Consider the following 27,003-nt stretch of genomic DNA (forward strand, 5'->3'; position numbering starts at 1 on the left):
GAGTCTCAAAGGAGCAACACCATCTTGCTTAATTGTAGAGGGTTTTTTTTCTTAGGGATTATTGTTTCTTTTTCTGGGAATGAAATGTAATTATTTCCTTTTTTCAGCCCAGGCCAAATCCCCATTTCTCCAAAACCCTGCCTACCCTTAAGACAGCTTAAAAAATAGAGTACAAATATTGTTGTATAAAAATAGGTTTAGTTTCAAATACTATATACTATGCATTTTCAGGTGAGTTACTTTCAGGAATGTGTTTTGTGATCTGAAACACCACCAGCAGTTTTTTCATACATCTCTCTATATATTTTTGCAAGACTCTCCTCCAAGATTGCTCTGTGAGGCTTCTCTTTGTACACAGCTGCAGGACCAGGCCAACGTTCACCACTGTCCAAGAGAACAGGAGTGTTCTGCTGCACTGGAGAACTGTCAGAGGAAAGAAGACAAGAAACAATGATCAGAGGAAGATATGGAAGAGGGATCAGTGGCACAAAACCAGCAGAAATACCAATGTAGGGCTGCTGAGCATGGATTACCTTCCACAAACCAAATAAAAACTGCACTGCAGCTACATTTAAGAAATGGGAACCACCCATATCCCCCCAATGTTATTCATTCACACAAATTCTCCCCCACTTATCTGAGTACACTTTGTAATGCCCCCAAATAGAATTACTTTTCAGAGAACCTGCAGTAATTTTGCTGTATTTTTGATGGCTGTGTGACTAGGCAAGAGCAACACAGCAGGATTTTTCTGTCCTTTGAAGGTGAAATTGTAACCACAAGCAGCTATTTCAATATGAAGACAATCTATCAGGGGGATATTAAATTACTGTGGTTGCAGCTGTAAAGTGCTCTATTGGAAGCATCATGGATTAAGTTTTCTACCAACTACATTTTGATATAGTGGCAATCCAGGGTTCCTTCCCCACCCCATCTTCTGTGTCACTGTTTTAATACTAAACACAAATACAGGCTCATCCTTCAGTTGCTTTGAGAAATTATTCCTGAGATCTATGAAGTGAAATTTATACTCTGCAAATCATTACAAAACACTGACAAGTCTGAGTAGTTTATATCTCAACATCATGACTATCTGCTTCCTCTTGACACTTTCCAAACAAAGGTTTGTGTCATATAATTAAATGAGCAATTTCCCTGTAATAAAGCATGAAACAAGAAGCTCAAAAATCATTAGAAAAAAATTACAACTCAGATGACATTTTTCACATCTGCTCAGAGATTTAGGCACTTTAGACACTTAAAAATTAGGACTGAGTTATCTTCAGCTTTTGCAAATGTTCCCTGGGAAATGAAACTGGAAATGTGAAGTTTAAGGTGACCATCTTCACTTAGGAAATGGATTACATTTCACAGGGAAGCTTTACAGGTTCTTATATACATGTAATTTATTAATGGTGGTGTCTTCTGCAATCAAACCAGTACTTAAAACTTCATCCTCAAGCTAGTATCAGCCAAAATATGACAAAACTGAAAGAAACCTTAGGCCACATCCATGAATACATGTATTCAGCTGCATCAAAACACAAGGTTTTCATCTGAAGAACAGAAAAGGGGAAGAAGAGGAAGATGTAGGATCAGTTTTCTAAATTCACATCTCTAAGCTTCTACTGTCCCATGGAAAAGAAAAACAACAGAAGGAACAACTTTTGCTTTTAAACTTCTTACATTCAAATATTAGGGTGATGCCAACCTACACCAAATAAAACAAGACCTCTTGTATGGCTCCAACATTAAAAAGAGAGGAAGGCCACACTTATTCAAAAAGGATCCATCATTTAAAGTCAGTCAATGGCATGGAGCAAATTTAAACCTGTTTATCATCCTGAGATAATTGTGCCTCACAGTTTGGACACAAAGAAACTAAACTACCAACTAAAATCAACAGAGCAGCTATACAGGCCGGTGTCAAATGCAGACAAGTCAACACCCTGGGGACTCATCAACAACTGCAGTTTCACCTTCTCCTGCCTGCAGTTTGTGGTACCTCACTTCTGATGGAGAATTCTCAGGCCAACAAGCAGAAACAGCACTTGCAACTATACAACAAACAGCTCTGACACTCTTTTCCTCGGAATCCATTTCCAGCAGCAGCTTTGTACTTTTCTTCTCCTAAAAGCTGAATTTACCTTAAGACACTCAAACCTCAACACTTTAATTGCAGTAAAGACTCAAAAACCAAGGGTAACTTCTACAAGTTCCTTATTCTGGTACTGAAAAAGACTTGTAAAAAGGCTTAATTTTCCCTTCTCTTTTTGGAGAGGTTGTGTGTTTTCATGCATTTCCATTAGCCAGCCCCTTGTGCATGAGATACCTGGACACAACTACAGCCAAGGTAGGGAAGATTCTCTCTCCTGTCTCAACTGGAAACCAGCTGACAACCTGAGCTAAGCAATCTGGGAATTACACTCACAAATCATATTAACAGCAGGACTTCTGCACGCAACTCCCTGCTCTGAAATACCTGTCATATGCTTTTGTTCCCTCATACATCTCCTTTAAGAGTCCCAGAAGTTCTTTTCTGAGTGAATCATATACTAAATATTTCACAAAACACAGACCTTTTCCTTACTCCCAGCGGTTTTCAATCATCCATCCACTTTACTGCCAGCACTTGGTCGACAGTACCCTGTCCTTCCATGAACTCTCTCTGTCCTTGCATCCTGTTTATGAGCACTGTGGCAAGCACTCAGCAATGTGACTGTCCTCGAGGCCTTTATGTCTCACCCCCAGTGCTGCTGGCCTCTAAACCCAAGGAGCAGTCCTTTCCCAGCCCAAGTGCCACACTTCATATCCCATCACTTCAGGATTCGGGAGTATTAAGGTTTATTTTCCATCTTTTTTTTCATGGTCTGCAGTTTCAGCGTAAATCTCAAACTCCCAAAGCTGCCTCAAAACAAAAACTTGCACTTTCTCTCTCACAAACACATCCTAAACAATTTAATTGCCCCAGCTGTCAGGACAAAGGATAAGGGAGCAGAAAGGCTACACAGAATACAGGAGTGAGCACAGTACAGGAGACACAACTGCAGCAGCAACTTCACAACCATATGGAAGGTGGAGTAATCCCTTGCACAGAGGGGATTACAAATCACAGGGATTTTTAAAGAAGACAGCAAATCAGAAATGAACTTTTTGGAGCTTATAAATTTCAAGAAGAAGTTTGTTATGGTACCCATATTGAAATACCCTCCTTTCAGGTGTATACAGTGGTGATTTGGGGCACCATTGTTAGAAAACAGTGTGTGATAATTAACTATCAAAATAAAGCCTTTTCTAATGGCAACACCTCTCAAATATAGCAGCACAGTTCTAGGATTTCTCTTTTAATATAAAGAAAATCAGAAAAGTCATAGGAGTCCAAAAAAGACTTCCAATACTTAGTATCTTTCCTCCAATAGGTACTCAAAACATTGTATAAAATGCTGTGTGCATACATACAGAACATCAGTATTGGTAACTTCTACTACAGAAGTAATCAAAATCAATTTAATTGGTATGTTATCAGTAAATTATCAAATTAAACCTTGGTCATGTATGTGAGGAGCACACAGAGTAATTAATGTACAAAAACCAGGTTTATAAGATCTCAGGTTTCCAAGAAAGCTTCTGAAATACAGCATGCTGAATCACTAAACTATGCCATATAAATTTGCTGTATTTTTTGGAAAATGCTTTTCTTTTTCAAATATCTCTTTTGCCAAAAAAACCAAAAACAACAACAAAAAAAGGACAATCCAAAAGCTGAGCCTCAAACCATATTACTAAATAAACTTAAATTTATTTTTGCACTCCCATAGTTTTAAAGGAAAAATAACCAAGTGATTATTTTAAAAGTGACATTTGCCCTCTGGTTGACAAATTCCAGAAACCTCTGCCCAAGAATCATTTTTATAGCCAAGTCCAGTTCCAAACCCAGTGTTTTATGAAGACTATACTGACACAGTGCCAAACAACATCAAAGGCACAATTAATTTAAGTGTATTTTGCTTTTAGGTGAGAAAGCTTAGTATGAGTAACACCTCCTGAAACCTTTTCCCTGTGCAATACAGGACAAAGCTCAAAATGGGAAGAGAAATTTGTAGCTAAATGTAAAGGGCAATACTGAGTATGATTGTTTTGTCTTGGTCAGAAAAAAACTCCATACCTGCTCCGCAGCTCACTCACAGTTAAGGGCTTATTATCTGTAGGTTCTCTTGTCTGAGGCAAATCATCCTAAAAAAACCCAGAAATCAAATTCTCATTACCTTGGTTTCTGATTACAATGATCTCATTTCAAAAATACTTTCTTTCCATTTAGAGGACTATTAAAGTGCTTACATTTCTTGGGGGAGAAAGGGACAAAGTGTAATGAGCCAAATGCCATTCATGAACACTTTTAATTAAGTTCAGCACAATTCAGCTAATAATTTTCAGGTAATAAACTGGAAAGAATTTCTAGACAGTGTAGATCTTGAGAACTATGCAGACAGCAAAAGCTTCAATAAACCCCAATAAGCATATTGGCAAAATGCTATGAAACCTACTACTTACTGCTTTTGTGTTCCTTGCAGGAAAGGGGAAAAACACCTAAAACATATTATGTTATCTGTCTCATGTGTTTTACAAGGCAGAATCATTGCACACATCTCAGTTCTTGAATTTCATATCCAAGTTTGAATACATGCTTACTGAACTTTAAAAAATATCTGATACACCTAATGACCCTTCAGCCAGGTATTCTCAGTTGCTAGAATGCAGTTTTACCTTCCAAACGCTATCTAGACATTAATTAACCCAAATTTGCCCTCTTAAGTAAGAAAGAAACAAAACACCCATGTGGAGGGAGCCAGCTGCTCACCTGAGATGGGATGGTAGAAATTCCAGCACACACAATCATGTTCACTCTACTCTGAAGTGCAAAGACCCTGCTTAAGGGGTGATATTAAGTGATGCTTTCAGCACAAGTCAATCGCTGTAAGGATTACTAAACAAAGTCATCTTTCATGCTATAGGAGAAATAATTGGAAAAAAAGACTGCAGTAAAAATAATCACACTTGCTGGCAACACAGAACTGGGAGAAAAGACAATAAATATAGTGGTAGATGGCAATAAGATGCAGAGCAAGCTGAACAGCAGCATATGGATGAGGAAAAACCTGAGAGAATTTATTGTGGTGAAATACAAGGTAATAAGTGTGTTTGTAAACAGGAGAGCTCTCTTCCTTCAGCAGTCACAGACTACAAAGCACTGAAGAGGAAATGGGGTACAGTGGTAAATAAAATTCTGCAGCATTTGCCAGAGGCAAATTATATTCTGGAAAGCAAAAAAAATATGGAAACATTACAATACTGTCACAATGTCACAGCAGAAGGGTACAGTGGACACCCCAAGGAATCTGCAGCAGGGTTCCAGTCACACTATTTTGCAGAGCAATATGAAAATGAAATTTTGGAAGACACAGCTGTATGCTTCTGGGAGTGGTTATTTAGTATTAGGCTCTTTGGAGTGGAACAGAATATGAGGTACTTTTTAACCTTTCAAAGTTTGAAGAGGATCTAGATTGGAGCCAGAATGTGCTCACCACATTGCCAATACACTTGCTTTACTACTCCCTCACTTTCAAGATGACCAATTTACCTCAGCCATCTGCTGAGCAACACCACAGCCTCGATTTTGGGCCATGTGGGGAAGCACAACCTATCTTGGTGTATTTTAAAGCACTCACTGCAAGCATATATTTTTTTTTCTTTTTTGATTAGGTCAGCTGCTGTTAGCGTTAGCACAGCTTTCATGAGCCAGCCCTATACAACTATCTGACACCACAAGACTTCTCTGTAGCATCCTTGCCTTCCTTTTGCTCAGTGGAAGAAAACAAAGTGAGAAAAATGGTCCTTTGCCAGCACTGGTTTGATCAGATGGGTAATTAAATACCATAATAGCTGGATTTTTTTAGGCCAGAAACACAAGGTTTTCCAACAGAAGAGGACACAGTATCATCTCTGTTTATTAATCCCTGTGAGGATTCAGCAAGTGTTTGATTCTAGAAGTGACAAGGTGAACCAAGAGAAAGCCAACAGAAAATATCACAATTCAAGAATTCCACCACAATGTTTGCAGAGTCTTTTTAACTGTATGGAGAGACCATGTAGCCAATCATCCAACTTTTCTTATCATAAAGTCATGGTCTACTGTTTGAGGAAAGCAGTTAAGAACCACTGGAGATGGTTCAGACTGTGCAAGTGTTCATTACATGTAGGTGTTGGACTATCAGGAAATCCAGTTTGTTATCTTAAATTCATTGAAACATCAAGGGAGCATTTTACATGATTTTTACCCATTCTAAGTGGCTGAAACAGAAAAATGTAATGGGAATCCTCTATTTGAGAGGCAGCAGCTCACAAAATCATAATATTCATATAATAACTCAGGGAGGTACAGCATGAACTAGATCAAACAGTCTTAGTGTGGATGAGACAAGGTTTTCCTGAGTTAAAAACAAAACCCACAAAAACTAAGCTAAAAATGAACATTGAACAGAAATGAGAAAATAATCAGATTAAGTGAGAATGAGGTGAGACAATGAGAATGAGGTGAGACAATGAGCTGCCCAACATGACTAAATCAGGGGACATAAATAAACAAGCAAACAAACAACTAACTAACTAAATAAGGACTTCAGAGCAAAGACAGATGTTCTTCAATCCATCTTGCAGGACTGGATCAAGATCACAAAGACAATTTCTGCCATGGGTTTCCTGTAGCCAGTGGTGTCCCCCATCCCAGCCAGCTGCACCTGCCCTTGCTGTGGGAATATGAGGGGGGGACATCAGGGCTCCCACACTTTCTATCCCACTCCCACTGATACAGGGAACTGCAGCTGAGGGGAAAGGTGGACAGCTGGGGACAGCAGCAACTTAAAATTGCACCAACATTCAAAAGCAGATTTCTGTCGACATTCTATTTTCTAAGAGAGAAACTGAAGCAAAAAAAGTTGTCTTTCTCCACTTTGGGAGACTTATGTCTCTTCTACCCCATCAATAACATTTCTGAGTTAGACTGCCAGAGCTCCTCATCATCTTATATCATAATCATCATTATGATCATTGTATCATAATCATCTCTCAACCTTACAACCTTTTTATCCTACCTTTCTTTTGCCTCACCTCACACTCAGGATTCTAAATTCTCTGCAGATGAACAATCTTCTTATTCAGCTGGTACAATGCTCAGGCATTTTTTTGAGAAACTGTGTTTCTCAAAATCACAATAGGAAAAATTTGTCTGTCTAAAACCACACCTCAAAATTTCATCAAAGGTAAAATACTCTGTTCCTGGGTGTAATCTCATTAGATAAAGAGCTCTGTTCATTGAAAGCCAGATAATTAAGGGGAAAAAAAAAGCACACATCTGAAGAATAATATTAGCTCTAGAAACAGCTGGATACATGCAGCTGCTCATGTGCAGCTGCACAACATGTTAAGCCTTGATGTTCTATACATCTGTAACATTTTCTGCTTAAATTGGGAGTGGAGAATCAGAATATAAAAAAATCCCACACTCCAATATAATTGTTCTCAGTAAGCCATGAGAGGGTTGCCTGTACTACTTCATAAACGTGAAAGATAAGGAGGCTTCTGAAATCAGTGTGAAACAGTTGAGCTCACACACCAAACCCATATTTCTACAATCAAGGCTGTCCCAAAGGACAACATTATAATAAATCCAAGGCACAATTCTCTTTTTCAGCCATTTTGGAGAAGGGAAAAGATTGAGTTTGCAGTCAAACTTACAAATATGAGGCGCTGTCTAGCTCTGTGCGTCCTTAAAATATTTTTCACTCTTTTATGGATCTCATCAATATTTGCTGGTGAAGGCCAACCAGTGCCAAATCTGCAAGAGGAAGAGGAAAAACAAAGTGAAGAAATATTTTCTTGTGGAAAAAGTCTATGATTCAGATTTCTTTTTCCTTTTAATTATGAAGCATGTATTACTCCTATTTGGAACACACACAATGATTCAATTAGATTCTTCTCCTCTGGAGTCCAAGTAAAGAAAAGCAGTGCATAAACAGTGCATAAACATAAATAGCCACAACATCAACAGAAGATGAAAAACAGAAAATGTTGATGATTTTGTAACTTGAGAAATATTTCTGTAATGTTTGTGTGGCCCCCGCAGAATAAAAAAAGCTATACTATTCCCAGTGATCAGGTTTCATTTGCCTCTCTTTAAAGGAAGTGTTGCACACATGAAGTTCTTTTCCCTGGAATAAATCAAAAGGAAGGTAACCCCAATGCACGCAAATTGGAAAACACATGGAGTCAAACACTAGCAGTTGCAGTCTTTATTTCACAAGAAATTTAAGTTTGGTTTTAATTTTTTTTAATATTAAAAACTATGTAGGTAGCTTGCTTGGTATGAGTAATTTAAACCAAACAGCAACTTTTGGATTTTACCTTGTTATGTTTTGGATTACTTTTTTCCACTTTACTAAAAAAAGCCCCTCATTCTTCTCAGAAGCTCATCCTTCTGAGAAAGTTCAGAAACTGACAAAAATTTCATATCAATAATTATTCTCGGTTTCTTAAGGGAGGCAACAAAAATTTTGAGAATATGATTGTTTACATGCCAACTATGTTATTACATTAAAAATGTATTTTTTTTAAAGAGAGACATCAACAGAAGGAAAGAATAATTGGAGGGAAGTTATGAAATGCTTACTTACACAAGCTCATCACACTGGAAAGAGAGCACCAAATGAAGATTGTGCATCTTCATTTCAATGTTGCCCAAGCTCTGAGAGCTTGACTTGGCACCCAGAAAAGCTCCTGATGTGGCATCATGCCAATGTGAGCACGGGTCACTGGTGAGCTGGGAGCTGGCAGGGCAGGCTCTGCAATCTGAGCTGGGAACAGCAGCAGCGCGGAGCTGCCATCCCTGCCTGCAGCAGGAGCACCAGGAGCACTGAAGGGCTTTGGTGGCTTCCCAAATTTGATGCAGTGCAGAAACAGCATGACTCTGAGGGCTGAGATTCCACAGTTTGCCAGCTTTTCTGCCCTCCTCTCTCCCAGCTACCATATTCCCTGCATTATCCAGTCTTATCGCTCTCAAATCCCCAGTCTGATCGTGCCTGGCTCAGTTCACCTTCACCAAGCCTCCAGAAATTTCAATACAGCCAAGGAACTGCTCAGCTCCTTTCAAAAAGAACAAACCAAGTACACAGAGAAAGCTTCAGTGCTAAACAAGCAGCCTGGCAATGTAAAAATTAATGGAAGCAGGATCCCAAAAGTGGGTAGTGACAAATTATCTTGAAGGTTGCAGGCAGGGCATAGAGTTCTTTGCAATCTTTTGGATAATTCCTTTTATTACCAGAGACAGAGACTGAAATATAACTAGAAAGAGACCAGTTTTCTGCTTTTGAGTAATCTTCTCCTATATTCTTTTATCTAAGCAACTTATTTGGATTCACTTATTGTTGTTTCTTTGTCCAAAATATCTCTCTCTTTGTTCTAAACAGCACCAGTATTTTCAGCTTATTTATGAGTTTCTTTAAATCAATTCACCTACTTGAAAATGCTTCTATTTTTCTTCAGGAAAGGGTGCCAAGAAATGACACAATATTGGAAGTATATAACATATAAACTATATGGGGATGTATTCCCACGTTTCTAATGATTTTATTGTTATTTATCCTTGGATCACTACAAGCAGCAATTTTCACCAAGCTGCCTACAGAATTCAAATGACTGTCCTGAGAATTTTACAATTGATTCCAAACCCAAGAGCATGTACAGCAAATTCATGCTGTGCAATTGTTTTGCATACTAGAATCCAGCAATCTGTTGCACTAAAAGATTTCACCTAACTTCTTGTAAAAGAAAGTAAAATGGCCTGAGAATTTTGTTAGGGGAGAAAAGCATTGCCTTTAAAGAAACAGAAGTGTGAGTCCCTTAAGCAGAGGGGAGTGTTCATTTCCCCTAATGCAGTCAAACCCCATTTGATGTACTGCATTACAATGCATGTGCTCTACCACCTGTGTTATGAAGAAAAACCCCACTTTTTTTTTTTTTTAAAGGAAGAGAGGTAAGGGAAAGGGACTGCAGTGATGCTATCATCTAATGGCTTCCCATTAGAATTTACAACATTTACTGATATTAAAGGACCTCTGAAATGCATGTTTAAAAATCTGCATCCTAGATGCAGTAAGAGTGAGTCATTTCCCACTTGACAAATAAAAGATAGAGCCATGAAGTCATGGCATTTTCCCTTATTTATACAGCAGCTGCTGTTCTTCCAGCGCTCAGGTGGCTTGCTCTGAGAAGTTGGAATAGATTGCCTTTGGGAAATAAATTTTATGAAATTCGTATGTAAGACTTCAGGTCATTGTTATTAATCGTAAATTTACAAATATCCTTGGAGATATATGTATTTACTTTTGGGAAAAAAAAAAAAGAAAACCCAGCTTGCTATTGTATTCAGTTAGAAAATACATGGCTATGTCTGCAAGAAGAAGATTTAAGTACTTAATTCGAGAACTATTAAATTCTTTCTCCAGGTGATTTTATGGATCAGTCCACTAGTGTGCGCTGTGGTATAACAAATGTTAGCTCCTCACACAGACCCCCCCCCCCCAAACTTCATTTACAAAAAAAAAAACAAAAAAAGAAAAAAAAGAAAAAAAAGAAAAAAATCAAAACCTTAAGTGTGATTAAAAATGATATCAGCTTCTTTTAATTAGCTTTTCTAGTATTTTTATTGTCTAATTTTAGCAACAACTATCGGGTCTAATCCACGTTTAAAGAATACTGTTAATATTTGCCAACTGAAATGCAACTAAAATAAAATCATGCCTGAAATGCAAACTAAAATAAAATCATGCCTGAAACACAACAACTATAATCTGAAGTGAAACCTTTTTATTATATTCTAACTCTCCTATTGGAAATATTTTATAAAACAGGTTTTATTGCACAGCTTCTTGGACTATAAATACAGGGATTCCATTTGCCCAAAATCACCAATAACAACCCTTTAAAATCACCAGCTACTTATTTATGTGATTAAGGTGTCACTATCATATTGCAGTGTTCAAAGGAAAGTCATTTAATTTCAATGACTGTTTGTCCTGATAAACAAAATAAACTCATACAGCTGTATTCTTTGTCATACTTTCAATTTTCCCTGGGACTTACAAACATTCTGCAGTTACATCAGTTTAAATTGTTTATTGATTCCAATAGATTGTATAAACACTTTGGAAATATAGCTCAGTGACCTAGAAAAAGCCAGATCAATCAGAGAACTTTTCAAGATTAAATTCAAAGATGTTGTGTTGAGTCCGATCAAGGAAACAGAACCATTTTCCCTTGTAATGTGACTAAAAGGCATTTATTTTCTTTTATGAGATAAGGATTTTTTTAAGGTCATACAGACAACATCTACCTTGATGAAAAAAAAAAGAAGAAGCCAAACAGGCAGCGTAAATTTTGTGCTAAAGACTATTTTCATGTATAATTTTATCCGTTAGGATGAAACACTCCATTAGAAATGCAAACAGGATACATCCACCCATGTACTCTACTCAAACAGCAGCTTGCAAACTTGAGAGCTGTAATAAATAGGAATTTTTAAATGTCAGACAATCCAATCATCCACTTGCACACAGCAAAAACATTAATATCACATTTCAGCAGGAGATATTAATACATTTCACATCAGCAGAATTAATGCCAGAACCTTGTGCAGAGTATTTGCTGTGGCTCTCGTGACCCCTTCCCCTACCACAGCACTCCCCTGCCTTGGGAACAATTCTGTGCATGTGGCATCCACGAGAATTCATCAGCTTCAAAGACACAGTCCTCATACTGAGCAAAGCCACATACAAGGACAAACCATCACAGGACAGAAATCAATGAAGTCCTGTAATACCAGATTCACAACTGCAGAGAACACTGCTGTAACTGGGGGGAAGAGGGAGTAAGAACACTTAAAGCTGAGTATAACCTGAAAAAAACCACAATCTGCAAGAATTTACAAAAGGAACAGGAGAGAGCCTCAACAAAACCTCTGAAATAAAAAACCCACCTCATGTATTTTATATCTATGCAGGTATTTATTCAGCATTCATAGCAGGGAAGGACATTGCTTTACTCTCATTTTAGGGACATGAGGTGGTAATTCAGCAGGATGGACCTGGTCTGCAGTGCATGCTGCTCTGTAAGGAGGCACAACAGAAAAGCTGGGCTGTGATTCTGGGTTTCCCTGGTCTACTTAGTCAAGGACACAATTTGGTTTGCTTTTTTTAAAAGTGAAAGGCTATGATGCAGCCCTGAAGTGTTTCAGAAGCTCTGTTTGTACATAGAAGCCTGAATTGTAATGAAGTTACACCAACACAAACCCCCTCCATTCTCACAGTGCTGGAACTGGGGGAGGGTGGCTGCTTTCACAGTGGCAGGATATTACTACAAAGCAAGAACAACCACACACAGACAGGGCCTCAAATCAAGAGCACAGATGCCTAAATATATGGAAGCAGAAGCTGACAGCTTAGCTGTGCACCAATTTGCTCTCCCTCTTCAGCAGGACATGAAAAAAAATGTAAAATTTCTCATGCTTTCTACGTAGCTTCTCTTACTTTCAAATCCCCGTTTATAGATGGGTCTTGAAGCACTTGAGACACATTCAGTGTTGAGTTCTTAAATTAGTAAATGCTTTTTTCCCCCTCCTTTTCATATCCAGCCCTTAAAACTGTGGCAATATACATCATGTAAAAAGTGAAACTTAATGGCAGCCAGCTTCCGAAATTTCAATGAAAGTCAATACTCCAGCTGAGCAGTTGCTCCCAAAAGGTTGAAGTCATTGTGGTACTAAATCATTAGTTTGTCACAAATTGGCTGCACCTCCTTATGCTCTTTGCAAGATTTTCCATTACCTTCTATCTTCTCTGAATTTATTAATTTATACACAAAATGGCTCTGACAGCAATCAATTTCAGATTTACTTACTGCTGCAGCAAAATCAACCAATGAAGATGACAAATAGTACAGATGTTGGTCAAAAATATGAAACAAGGCTTAGGTATTGCTCACTTTCATCAAATCTAGTAAGAAATAAATGATTTTCAAGTGCTGATTCCAGAAATTAATATTTAAAGCATGCAAAAGAAGTAAACTTTCCGAAGAGGTGAGACTGATAAACCCCAAACCTTCCTACCAAAGAAAATTCAAAAAATCAGAAATAATGACTTTTAAATGGCTAGAAACAGACAGGAAACCAAGGTGCAGCCTCTCCTGAGAGCAAGCTTTTTCCTAAGAAGTCTGCAATATTTTTCAGTGTTCTACGTTTTAGCAGGAGGTCTCAAAACTTAAAACATATGCTCTCACAGAAGCAAACCCTGCCTCAGGATGCATGCCAGTCTCTAAAATATCAGGTGAACCACCTGTTTCTGGTTTTTGCTGTGCAATAAAATAACCCTCAAGATCCTGGGATGATTGTTTTCAAGATCACCGAAGCTAAAAATTCTGGTAACTGATGTTTTCAAGGACTTCACATAGGATTTAATAATTAATATCTATTAGAATCTGTCATTATATCTATCATTACCAGTATCTAACTTCATGCTGTTATTTCCCCTAGTACTAGGAAAATGAGAATATAAAAAGATGGTAGTAAAACAATACAGGAATATTACAGAAGGGCATCTGATCCAGACACTTAACCTCTGTCTCACTTCAAAGAGAACGTAGGTTTTTGTTAAATTTTATAGCAGGTAAGATCACATTTCAGCAGCATAACCAGGAGAACATGAAAAAAGCTATCGAACTGCACTTCAATCTGGAAACAAAAGTAGAAGCATGCTATTTCCAGAGCAGGAAAAAGACTCCTTTGATCCCAAATGCACAAGAAGTAGCTTTGCCTCTCACATAACAGAAATAGTCAAATACTCCCATGATTGTTGTAGTCTCTTGAGGAAAGGATTTTTCTTGCGCCAGCACACAGCTCTGTTCAAAGGACTTTTTGACCTTATGGAATCCATCTCACTATTTCCCCTTTTCTTTCTGACAGGTACTTTGCTGCAGGTTTCAGTGCTGCAAGGAAGGCTTAGCTTGTAAGTCCCCAAGAAAAACCCTATTTTCTAGGAGTGTGTGAAGATGTTTGTGCAATGAAAGCAAGGACTGGACTCCAGTTTTGCTCTCCTGAAGCAGCACTGAAAGGACAGAGTGTGAATGCTCCAGGATGCCCAGGGTGCTCCTCTCTGCACAACCAACCAAACAACTGCTTTGGCACACTGTGGGGCACTCACAACTCTGTGAGTGCCACTGGTCTGCACAGGGGCTGCAATCAAACCCCACAGAATCATGGAATAGAAGGGACCTCTGGAGGGTTCTATGGCCACATCGCTGCTGAGTGTCAGCTCCCAACGTCAGCAAATGCTTTCCTTAGATGTACATAATGAAAAATGTAAAAAGAAAGTATGAAAAATCAATATTCAAAACTTGGCTGTCTTGTTCAATAGTAAATCTATTTACAGTTCTGCTTCTGACTGAAATCTCAGAGGAAAGGGGAAGAGGATTGATTTGTGGTGTCTCTAGCAGGCTCGAAGAAAAGGACTGGAAACTGCCAGGGAGGATACAAAAAGGCTCAGAGGACCTTGCACAAGACCCCAATTTCTGTCTCACTGAAAAGCATTGCAGTGGTTTTACAACCACACAGCAGGGCTCTGGGACACACTCCCAAGAAGGCAGCCAGCCACTTCACACTACATTTTAAAAAAGAAAGGGAAAAGAAGGAACTAAAGGTTGAGGTGGGGAGTCAAGTTTCATATTGACTGTGGGTTGACTAGCATTAAAAACAGTAGCCTGGATATGCTAAGCAATTTGTCTTTGTAATTCAAAATAAAATTGAGGAAATAAACACCAAATACTGTGAGATAAGACTCCATATTCTTGCAATTACACTAACACTGCTTTACTTTCAGTGCACTGATTTCCTCTGTATTTCTATGATCTGAACAGCAGTGTTTGCATGCATTTCCAAACATTGACCTCTAAACCATGTTTGTCATTCCAAGTATAACTCTCAGTACACAATCAGCTAAAACCATTATTATCTCAGAAGCATGAAACAGAGATCATTTTTTTTTAGACTATGCCCTTTATTTCTCATTTTGATTTTTTTCTGATGACAGAAGTAAATGGTTACATATTTTACATAAAGAGATGTTACAGCTCTGAAGAGCTGAGAACATTTGCTTTAATAAGAAGAAAAAACATAATTTCACAAGATCAGAAATCTCTTTTGGAGAAAGGCTCATAAAGAGAAAAAGCAAGAACATTCAGACAAGTCAAGATTAACTGGCAGACGACTAAATTGCTATGCATGTAACAGCAGCTCACAACATACAAGATTTCCCTGCTATCAACAGAAAGCACCCCATCAGCTCTAAATAAAATGTGTATATAATTTAGCCCAAACCCCCCCAAAAAGAGTCCAGCTGAAGAAAGGATAAAAAAGTTACCATGACAATATCTCTCCCCAGATATGGGTAACTAATGCACAAACACTGTCAGAGGAGGGTGGGGAGGCAGACAAGATGACAAAGAAACCTCCCTCAAACCCCAGATACATCCTAATCTCTGTGTAACACTTTCCAAGATGCAGTATTACACAGAACAACTAACAAACAAGTTTTCAAGCAGAGGAAGATGTTAAAACACCAACTTGATCTTTGTGAGTATTAAAAATTCAGTCCCCACCTGCCATCTGTCATTTTTCTTTTTAAAGAAAAAACTGAGACAGTTTTTCTATTTTGGAAACAAGCATTAGGCTGTGTGTAGGCTGTAAAATGCAACCTGGAAGCACTGACTAACTTTGGTACCAATGGTAACAAAGTGTGAACTGGTCACCAAGGCACATCTTTAACATTTAGGATGAGGCATCAGTTTAATCCTTAGTTCCTCCCAATTATTTTGTCTATTTGCTTACACAGGCCTAGCTTTTCATACAGTTTTTCTGTTCCCAGAAAGCCAACCAGTGACTTGCTACCTGAATGTAAAAGAGGAGCACCAAGAACACGTTCTACTCAGCAGGAAGCAGGGAATACTCTCCTTGAAGGATTGGAGGGCTTAAGCATGAAACCATCTGTTGCTTTTTTGACATTTCTTCCATCCCACTCTCATAAGACACTGAAGCTGGGAAGCTGGCCCAAAATATTAACCCAGGGACTGAGATCCATTAAATGAAAGGGTATTTGAAACTGTCCCCAAACAAGTCCCACTGGGGTCAGTGAGATAGATAAGAAAAATAATGGGAATATAGCAGTTAATATACACACAATAGCTGCAGAGGTCCACACTTCCACTTAAAAAACTAAAATCACGATTTTAGGGTTTCAAAAAAGTGAAAATATTGGAAAATAACCCACTGAGTAGATTAAAGCTAGCCCAAGCATGTTATGCACACCAGTCACACATCTGAGTAGAGCACAGCCACAAGTGCGTGCTCAAAAGCACCTGTGAAAAGTCAGATGGAAAAAAGGTTTCCAAGTACCTACTGTAAAGTTTTTTGCCATTTTTACGTATCTGTATTTACATTCCTGAGATTCCAATCCCCTCTGAAACACTGATGATTCATTTAAGTGATGATTTATTAACTCTCTGTTCCAGATGACATTGGCAGCCTGAAATTTGGGGTGTCACAGTTTCAGACATTTTCACTGCCATGTTACCAGGATTGTAATCATCAGGCAGAGGTGATGGCAAACACAGCAAAAGTCAAACAACAACACAGCTGTTGCAGGAAGATTTTTCAGTCTCTTCAGCCCTCACACCTCCAAACTTGCAAATACAGTCATGCAGGCACTGCTATCATCAGCTCATGCTCCTAATTCCAGAATGTCATGAACAAAACCAGGGCATTACCTTTCCCTCAGGGAAGATCGACTCAGCACAGAACTCAGAGACTCCTGAGCTGCTGGAGGTGCTGAACACTCCAAAGAAGCAGCAGAATGGGACTCTCTGTTGGGTGGATCTGGGCTCACATCCTCCTTGCAAACAGCAGAACTGTCCAAGCCTTTTCCACTGGTAGATTTTGCCTGAAAAATATCCCACCAAACTAAAAATTATTATGAACATCAAGACGTACAATTTTCATATTTTTATTTCTTAACCTGAAAGGTTAAAGATTTTATATTAATTCAGGAGTATCTGTCTGCTGAGGAAAGAACAAGGACCCTCATTTCATACAAAAATCCATGGTCTAAAGTAAATCAACAAGTCTCAGAAGAATGTGTTGGTAACTAACACACCATCTTGTGTAAAATTCTTCTGCAACAGCCCTTTTATCAACTTTTCTGAGTGCACCATTAAAGGCTTCCCAGGAATCTCACAGATTCAGAATAATGCCTGAGAGTCTAAACAAGCCATGGAACAATCCAGAGGCTGCACAATATATTAGACTCTCACAGTACACAGAACAACAGGCCTTGGTAATAAAAAGTATAGAGTCTGACAAAAGTGTGCTTAACATAGATATCAAGGTTTATCCTCATAATCCCCTTTCTTTCCTCATCCCTATTATCATCAGTTTTCCCAGCCATTAGGAAATATAGGAAGGAACACATAACTGCTTAAACCCACAATTTTTACAGTACTTCAGGAACACAGGCAAAAAGCAACTAAATGAGGATGTAAAGAATAAAACATCCCAAACCCAAAACAACCCTGACATTAATGTTTAGATTCTTTTAATACACAAAGAAGCCAAAATCTGAAAAAAAAGGATGTGAAATAGCACAACAATGGCTCCCCAGTTGTACCAGTGCCACCTTCACACAAATTTCCAGAATGAACAATGCTCTCAGAATACCTGGTAAGGCAAATGCAAACAGCCTTTAAAGGCTCCTCTATGGCCTTGCTGCAAGCATTAATGCCAAGGAAAAGCAAATTCTGTATGTGCAGGCATCTTTATCTTTAAAGAGTGCTAAGTTTCCTTCTAATGTTTGTAAATAAACTGTCAGCAGGCCTTAACTGGGCTAGATCAGATTTAAAATGTCCTTTTTCTTGCTTCTGATACTACAGTAGATAACATTTCAAAAATACCTATGCAAGACAATCCAAGGAAGACTGGGAAGCTCAGAGCTTCCCAAAAAACAGTGTAAGGAAAACCACTTGCAAGTACTCACTTCAGTTTTCTTGGGTCTGTAGCTGTTGAGAGGAGGAGGATCTGGAGAAGGAAAAAAGGTCCATGACAGAAGAAATCAAAAACACATTTGCATTTCTTAATTTCCTAAATGAAATCTTTTACAAAGCATCCTATTTGTCCTCACAAATATTAAATCTACTTTCTTGGTCTGTTCTATCAGTTTCTACTGAACAACTCTCATACTGAGGCCCAGGAAAAGCAAAAAGGGACTAAACTGTACTGTCTGCATTAAGATTTCTAATCCTGAGGATCTGTTCTTTTCAGAAGTTACAGTTAAGCCTCAAGACACAGACAGGTGACCAAAGACTCCTCTGGATATTAAGAGAGGTAGATTTTGGTCTCCTAAATATTGGCCAGAAACCACCAGCTCATTTTGAAAGTGTGCAATGGTATCAGATGATCTGGTCTGTTCCATTATCCAGCCATCACAGACTGGCAAATCTGTTCCCAAAGGGGATGTGAAACCTTTAAAATCCAGCACCCAGTGCAATGACAAAGAACAAATGTAAAATAACACGTTCATAATGATTTGCTGTATAACAAATTATAATTAGTGAGGAAATGAAATAAAAATGAGGCAGAGCACACATAAACAAATACTGATGAGACTCATTAAAATCCTCATATTGTAAGACATGTGCAATAAAATCAAGTTTTAGGGCGCTTTCTTAAATTTCTGATCCCACACTTTTTATTAAGCTCTCACTAACTGATACCAAAGGATGCAGAAGCAGATACTGGAGCACATCCTGGATGCTCATTAATAATGGTAAATCACTGATCCACTACTCACAAATCCTGCAGAAATAAACATTACCCATTTTTGAAGGAACAGAGCCCCTGAACTTCAAAATAATCAATACCTCAAGCCTGATCAACACAACCACAAACCATGGTGCAAATTTTCTCCACCATCCAACTCAACAATAAAGGGAGTGAAACAGAGCACTTGCCTGAGCTTTGTAATTCTCTCCTAATTTCATATAATGTAGAACTATGCTCCAAGCTTCATGAGGTAAAGAACTATTCAAGGGCAACCTTTGAAGCAGTAATTTATTCAGCATTCTTCCTTTTCCTAGGAAGAACTAACAGCTTTTTCTCCATCACAGTTTTTCATAAAAAATAAAAAAAACCCCAAAAAATAATAAAAAAGCCCCAAACAAAACTGCTTCCTGCAGAAATCAAAAGCAGCTAAGAAATATATAGCCGAAAATACTGACCATGGGGTGCCTTGGGCCAGGCTTCTGCTGTGCTTTCTCGCAGGGAACACAAGGAATGAAGTTTAGCACCAGGACTTGGTTGTCCAACCTGAAGCAAAAACACTGTTAAAATACTCAGCATCAGATGTATCAATCCCTGGTTTTTCTAGTTTTGTTCATAAGACCACAGCTGATATTTTCTGCAATATTTTACTTTATTTAAATACTATTTTAGACTATTTTCATAGCACTTGGCTCATGGGCATTATTAGTATTACTGTGCATAAAGAGAAACAGCGCTAGAAAGGTCGAGAAAACTCTGAATATCCTATTGTTCAAAGAAAGGGAAAATACAGACAGCTCCTCCTTAATCTGGAATGTCTGCAGTCTTTTTAAACAATTCCTGGTATCTCATATTTATTCTAAACAGCTCAGATCTCATCAAGAGAGATCTGAATCTCTTCCTAATTAAAAAGTTACATTTAATATAATCCAATTTTGATCTTCATAACACAAAATCTCCAGGTCAAAAGAGTTCTCAGCAGTAAAGATGCCCTAAAAGGAGAATTCTCAGTCTAGAAAGGCCATGACAGTGAGGACATGCTGAATTAAGAGACAAGCTTTCTCCTTTTTTTGTACAAACATAACCAAGCATTGAAAATCAATAATCAGTGTTAATGATACTATAATTAAACCGTGAACTTCACCTATAGATCAAAAACCAGAAAAATTAAATAAAAGGAGTTAAAAGAAAAATATTTGAGAGAAACAGTAGAATGATTAATGATTAATGACTTATTCAGGCCATTTTGAATTTCTTAAAGGTAGCTATATGTAGAATAAAACTTCTAAACTTTGACAATATAGTATTAATTAACTATTACTGATACTAGGTAAAAATATAAGGTAGAAGCAAACTATTTAACCACTTGATTACCTAACTGGTTGTGGTAAGTGCCCAGAACTGTAGAGAAAACATAATGCCACAGCAGAGAATAGGAACAATACCATTTCTGCCCCTACAAATTCAAAGTGATTTTCTAAAATCAGGGAATTGTTGCAATAAGAATAATTAAGAGGGGGGAAAATGAATATATGATTCACCAGGTGTCTGGGAAATGTAGCTCCTTCATTTTAAAAGAGCTACACACAATTTCTTTAAGTAAGTACCTAATTTCAAGACAATTCTTCATGTATGGCAAAATGTCCTTATATTATGAACTCTAAGTCAAAGCATTTGAGATGTAGCTCTGAGCAAAGGAAGTGTTCCAAATATCACAGGATGACAACATAAAAAAAAGTTGAAAGAGAGGAAGTGTAAGTGTTCATAATGTGACTAGACACTCTTTCTTTAAAGTCTTATTCAGGAATTTTTAATACTAATATCAATTACTTCCAAGCCGAATTTATACACCTATTATCCTGTCTAGTGTGCTGGAAGAAAAGAAATGGGGCCTCAGAGATTAACCAAGATATTCTTGAAAGAATTTGATCTTTGTCTGTTACTAAAGCAGATAAAAGAAATTTTAGTTTAGTTAATTTTACATTTAAATCATTCTGTGACAGACTGTTAAGGAGAAGAAAAAATTATTCATCTAAACTAAGAGCTGAATGAATTTTTGGAGCGCTATGTAGTGAAAGAACAACATTTGAACTGAGCTTAAGCTGGAAGCGCCTGGGAGCCAATACAAACCCGTCTGATGACAAAGGGAGGTTTGTCAGTGTCTCTCCTGAACTCGTGGGGGCCCAGGCTCAGGTGGGACAGTCTCTGCCTGGCCTCCTCTGACAGCTCGCACATGCGGCGCTTGGTGTACGGGGACGGCGAGCGCGACTTGGAGGCGATGGTGGGCTGCTCGTAGCTGCGCAGGGCCGAGCTCTGCTCTGCTGAAGGAGGGCTCTTCCTGGCCAGCTTTGAGGGCATTCTTCCACTTAGGGCTGGATGATGCACCCAGTGCCTATCAGTCTGAAATGAAGAAGGGAAATGATCTGATTTGACAGCGTGTAGGATAAAGATCGCTGAACATAACGCAAACAAGGAACTAATTTTTTAATGATTTAATGAAAGAGATGCCGTGGCAGCTGAAGTTCTCCTCACAAAACTATAATCAAACAGCAATTTAAAAACCAACGTGTTCACCATTTTCTCTGAAACCAAAAGAAGGTTAAACACCCAGTACTGCATGTTAGATCTTAAGTGTCTGATACTTATTCAGTTAGCTTTCTCACACAGTTAATGGAGATTTCAAAAATTAAATTTAATTTTGTCACAAAGTTTACCTGAATTAGCCATGCACAAATTTGAAGCATGTTTTCATCTGTTTAAGCTTTATTTTAAAATTCTTCCCCTTTAAAGTACAAGACATAAATTAAAAGAGGAGCCTTTTTAATAGTTTAAATTATATGCATTTAGAGTTGCCTAAAGCTCCAGAAGAAGTGCAACTACATTCTCTAAAATTAATACTTTCTTGGATTATGGTTAATTTATTAGTTTTTTAAAGTGTAAAGTTTAGTGGAGAAAAACAGTATTCTTTCTGTCAGAAATTCTTTTTCAAGCTGGAGCTAGTTGACATTAGCCCTAGATCTGAATGTTACATGGGCTGCTTTGGTTCAGAGGAACCCAGAAATAAAATGTCCAACTTGCCTTCAAGGCTTTCCCTCTACAGCCAGCCAGTGAGGCTGAGTGTGTGTGTTTGTTTTGTACTGACAGAATCTGAACTCAGTGCAGTTGATGGTGAGACACGGCACAGACCTGGCCACACAAAGCCAGACCTAATTCTCTAAGACTAATCTCAACTTCAACAGAAGCAGGTGGTGCTGCTCCTGACTTACACCAGTTGTAAAACTGCAAAACAAGTGAATCTGAGCTGCCATTCATAGATACTTTTAGGAACAGTTTAAATTTTAAATCAATTTGCCCTTACTCAAGTCACCTTCACTGAAGCCAATTTTCTGACAATGACAATTTTCACTGATTTTTAATTCTTCTTCTGTCTCGATACATTTCATTTGCTAAATTTGGAAGAAACTTCTCACTGAAGTCATTAGCAATGCCACCAACAGGTCAAAGTCACCTAAGTGTCTTTGCACACAAGCCTTCCTGACAACCATTCCCTTCCAATGATGCTGCACCATTTTTCAATATTACAGCAGAAGAAAGAGGATGAAGAGTAACTTTATATGACAGCTTGTTCCAGAAATCCAAACCAAAATTCCAATCTGTGAGACCAGAGAAGAGTGCTACTTCACCTTTAACTTTACTTGCTGCAAAAGCAGCATTTCCAGATTAATATAGGTGATAGCGTTTTCAACAAAAATCTGCATTTCCATTCCTGTCAGTGATACAGTTATGGAAAACCATTAAATTAATTGGTTTGGTTTAATAATGTATCTTCTCTAACAACACCTAGTTTTTACTGTCCTTAATTTTAAGTGTCAGCAACAAATGATGTGAAGGCATCTTCCCATGTACCAATGCACCAGGGACTGACACTTCAGCTGATCATAGAACACAGTAGCTGATAATTGTTTCAGATTCAAGGAACTCTCAGCATCTACTGTCATGCACCAAACCCACTCTTTACTCATACTTGATTAAAAATTTAATCAAGTTGTCAAGCACCCGTGATACCTGCTTTAACCACAACAAAAGAATGAGGAAAGTTTGAAGTGAGCAGCACATGGAAAAATTGGAAGCAAGGCTATCAATATTAAATCTAGAAATTGCAAACAATTAAATTGTGCTAACCTGTATGTGACTCCTTCCTAAGATTAACAGACTGTCTGAAATAAGGCAGGTTGTAGAAAATCTCAATTTTGGTGCAATTCCCTAGAAGAGAGACAATAATTGCATATCAAGCTTCAACTCAAGATAAAGGGTATCAAAGAGGTAAATGTCACCTAATGTAACAAACCATTCCTAATTTTCAGCCATTTCCTTTGTTAATTTCAGCCTTTAATAAAGATAATTAGAAAAGACAGAACAGCAATGGTAAATGTCAAGATGCTAACATTTGCATTTCTGACAATTCAATTACAGATGATTACACTGCTTTTGTACAACAATTAAGGTCTGACTTTTATTTTAATACATTTTTTTTGTCAAAAGCACTTTTAAAGATTTTTCATGCCATGCTATATGGCATCAATAAAAATTTCAGTCATGCTCTAGAAGTTTCATTAATACTAACTTTGTAAACTTGTTTGAGAACAGTCTCAGTTGTGCCATCTCATTTGTAAAAACATTTTGTTTAATCAGTCAATCACACTGCAGATACTATTCCTTTTTAACAGTATGACTAAGAATGTCCTTCATTGTGTAATCTTTGGAGTAGTCTGATTTCTGTGGATGCCTCCCTTGTTCCATAAGCATGGAACACATCCACAATCCCCTCCTGCCCATGGGGCAGCCCTAGTTTGTCCCACTTGGAATCACTGGGGTCCCACTGGGCCTCCTGGTGAAGCGCAGCACACACAAGCAATGGCCAGCATGTCTCACCATTTTTACATGATTAGCAGCTTCTGTTCCACTCACCTTTTACTGCAGCCATGGCTAGGAACACAACACCTCAGAAAACTATTGCCTTGCAATTCACTGAGCATTGGCCAATGCATTCAGAATTTACAGGGTGTAAAGGACAGGGATTACAACACACAAGCATTTTTTCCCAAACAGCAGCACTAAAAAAAGGCATAAAAGAACTAAATGCCACATATGCTATAAACAAGTGGTAATCATCTATGTGCATCCCATAGAGCTCTGCAGAATCCAAGAGAAAATCAAGTGCCTCCAGAAATTCCTAACCCCTCTTCCTTCAACATGGACAGAATTTGGTGCCTGAGGCATCTCAGTGCGCAGGCATTTGAGCACATGAACACACAAAATCACTGAGACATGAAAAGGAGCTGGGTCTGTTTGTGACTTTATCCCACGTCCATAAAATTAGTAGGAACTTTGTGAGTGAAGTCTATTGATTAACCAAACTATTCTCTACCACCTGCCTAAACACTGATTTCCCATTAGGTAACATGATCTGGCCCCAGGATAGATTATGGAAATCAAATGACAAAAATGCCAAGAAAGCTCAGTCACAGCAATTAACAGAGTCCAGGATTCAATCAAGTCAAGTTATGGCACATAAAAGAGGTTTTAAGCCTGATCATCTTTAATCAACCCGTTTTTATTACTAATGAATTGTCAAGTGCTATCAACAATTTAAAAAAAGGACACATCAGAATTAGTAAGTCTACTAAAAAATGCAACAATAGAGCACCTACTGCTCTCACAGAGACTGGAAATGATTACAAAATTCTTAAGTGTTCATCCCTAAAAAATGACACAAACTATGGTTTCTTCAGAGAAATAGTCTGTGGAGAGGGAATATAGGATGGCATTTGAATGCACGAGCATGGATATGTCAAAAGCAACTCACATGCCAAAGCCATCAGACAATTTGCTCCTTGTTTTCTGCAGTTCCAAAATCAGGAGTTGCTGTAGGATACTCAACACAGAATTATGTAAATACCATCATATAGCCCCAGACACATCTGTAAATGAAAATCCAGCTGGAAAGTTTTTGGGATCTCTTCTTCTGCTTCTGGCTTAGTGGCATCTGCAGCCCTGAGCATTTCTGCATCAATCATTAAACAGAAGGGACATAGTATCAATTTAATCACAGAAAAAGTATGAAGGTGGTTCATATTTAGAAGAATATAAGTCTAATATGTGCTTTTGACTGTAAAGAAACTCTAGCTTAAAAAAGTATACAGGAATATAACAGAAGGCCTTGCACTGGACTGTTAATGGAAGATAGCATTGCCAAAAAGAAACTGTTTTAAGTAATGTGGCAAATACTGCATGAAGGTGGGGAATGGAGATAAGAACATCTGTAAGAAATCGCTACCACAGTCCAGGCATAAGCATATTCTGAAAGGTAAAGGTTGCAGAAAAATACAGAAGAGCCAGCAAGAGCCTCAGCTGGGCAACACTGGACTGGGAGAGATAACTTGAGGCATGTCTTGTATGCACACTGAGTTTGTCAACCTTGTAAGACATTTAGCCAGGGACATTATCAGCCAAGTGCCAGATTTCTGGAGGAGTTTTGATCCTCTCAACTTGGGATTCCTTCCAACTGGCAGATTAGCAGTGTTAATCAGACACTGCTTGTCACTGCCTATCTGAACTCCACAACCGTAATCTTACTGTTGCTACCTTTATTTTTTTAATAAAAGACAAATTTATTTGGAATCAAACTGTCACTAAAGCACAGCTGCCATTCAAAAATATTCAACATCTCAGCTGGCTATGAATAACTTTTCATGTGGGAAGAACATGGCTTCAGTAGCATAAGAATAATGTGAGGGTTCTCATGACCTTGTTCAACACTTCCTTTTGCTTAGCATTCACATCCAGCACTTCGTGCTGACAGACTTAGCAAGAGACACTTGCCAGTAAAGCTCAGGGAACACTGGGAGAGGGAGGCACTTGAGACTGCATTTCTACTGGAGGTAAAAATCCTTTCATAGTTATTCCATTTGGCAAGTGAGGAGAGGAACAAGAAGTTCTTTTGGGAGCCTCCCTCCAATGCCATCAAACCCAGCTTCTGCATTATTCCTCAAAAGGGGCTCACTATGCCAAAATCCTCTTATACTGTACTTTCAAGCTATGGAGATGGAATGGAGCAACAAAGGCTCCTGCAGTCCCTGTTCCAGGCAGAGATGGATTTTGTTATGCTGCTCCCAAGGACATGAAGTATATCTGTGTCTTACCACAGTCAAATTTTTAAAGCTACTACAGTGTCATCATTCATCACCTACACATCCAAATTACTCTGACCACATCTTCTCACAGCTCACAAATTATGGCACCTTCTCTTTATTAGAAAATACATAATTTTTGTTTCAAATAACTCAGTTTGACAAAACCCATCAAACTTGCCTAGCAGCTCTGCTTCTATGAAGACTCACTATATTCTGTTCACAAAAAAAATCTAAAAACATTTAGCTAATACCACCTCATTTGTTCCTACCTCACTGTTCTTTCTCAACACCAGAAAGACCCCTATTCTATGAGCAGCATGAAAGCAAAACAGTCCCACTCCATCTCTTGAGCCAGACCACTATGCATGGAGTGAGCCATATCAAAGAAATATTACAGCCAAAAAATAATGGTTGTTTTTGTTTTTAAGCTACTTCAGAATCAGACATTTTGTAGCACGAAATCACAACCTTAATTCATTCAAATGTAACACAGCATTAGACACCAAATTAGCACCTCTAATTGCAAGTGTCTGGGCAGTTTCCAGGTTGCCCTTTCTGGGGAAAGGCTACACCAGCTAAAAGATAACAATGAACTTTAATCAGCATTTCCCTCCTCCCATGTGCTTTTAGCCCAACCACAACAGACAGGGTAACTGAGTTCTTATCCAAATGTCCTGCCAATCCACCAGTAAAACTCCACAAAAATCCAAAACACATCATCACCATCCTCCTTAAGGTGCCTTCCTGGGTTATTCTGCTGACAATTAAGATTCAACAGTCAAACTTCATGAAAGGGCAACATGAAATGAATTCATTTTCATTTAACATGTACTTGAGCCCTTATCT

General features: G+C 38.2%; 1 protein-coding gene across 1 annotated transcript in view; it reads right to left on the bottom strand.

The window, feature by feature from the left end:
• Positions 1-221: 221 nt before the first annotated feature.
• SPATA6 (spermatogenesis associated 6) overlaps positions 222-27,003 on the bottom strand; it is a 35,626-nt gene continuing 8,844 nt past the window's right edge. The window contains exons 6-13 of the mRNA XM_058808939.1: positions 23,147-23,227; positions 21,095-21,364; positions 19,423-19,510; positions 18,183-18,223; positions 16,921-17,093; positions 7,792-7,891; positions 4,166-4,233; positions 222-423 (exon numbers count right to left, since the gene is read on the bottom strand). Coding sequence (XP_058664922.1) covers positions 243-423; positions 4,166-4,233; positions 7,792-7,891; positions 16,921-17,093; positions 18,183-18,223; positions 19,423-19,510; positions 21,095-21,364; positions 23,147-23,227 — 1,002 coding nt within the window. The 3' untranslated portion in view covers positions 222-242. The remainder of the gene's footprint in view (positions 424-4,165; positions 4,234-7,791; positions 7,892-16,920; positions 17,094-18,182; positions 18,224-19,422; positions 19,511-21,094; positions 21,365-23,146; positions 23,228-27,003) is intronic.

This window comes from Ammospiza caudacuta, chromosome 7 (genome assembly GCF_027887145.1).
Source record: "Ammospiza caudacuta isolate bAmmCau1 chromosome 7, bAmmCau1.pri, whole genome shotgun sequence".
NCBI classification, from domain to species: domain Eukaryota; kingdom Metazoa; phylum Chordata; class Aves; order Passeriformes; family Passerellidae; genus Ammospiza; species Ammospiza caudacuta.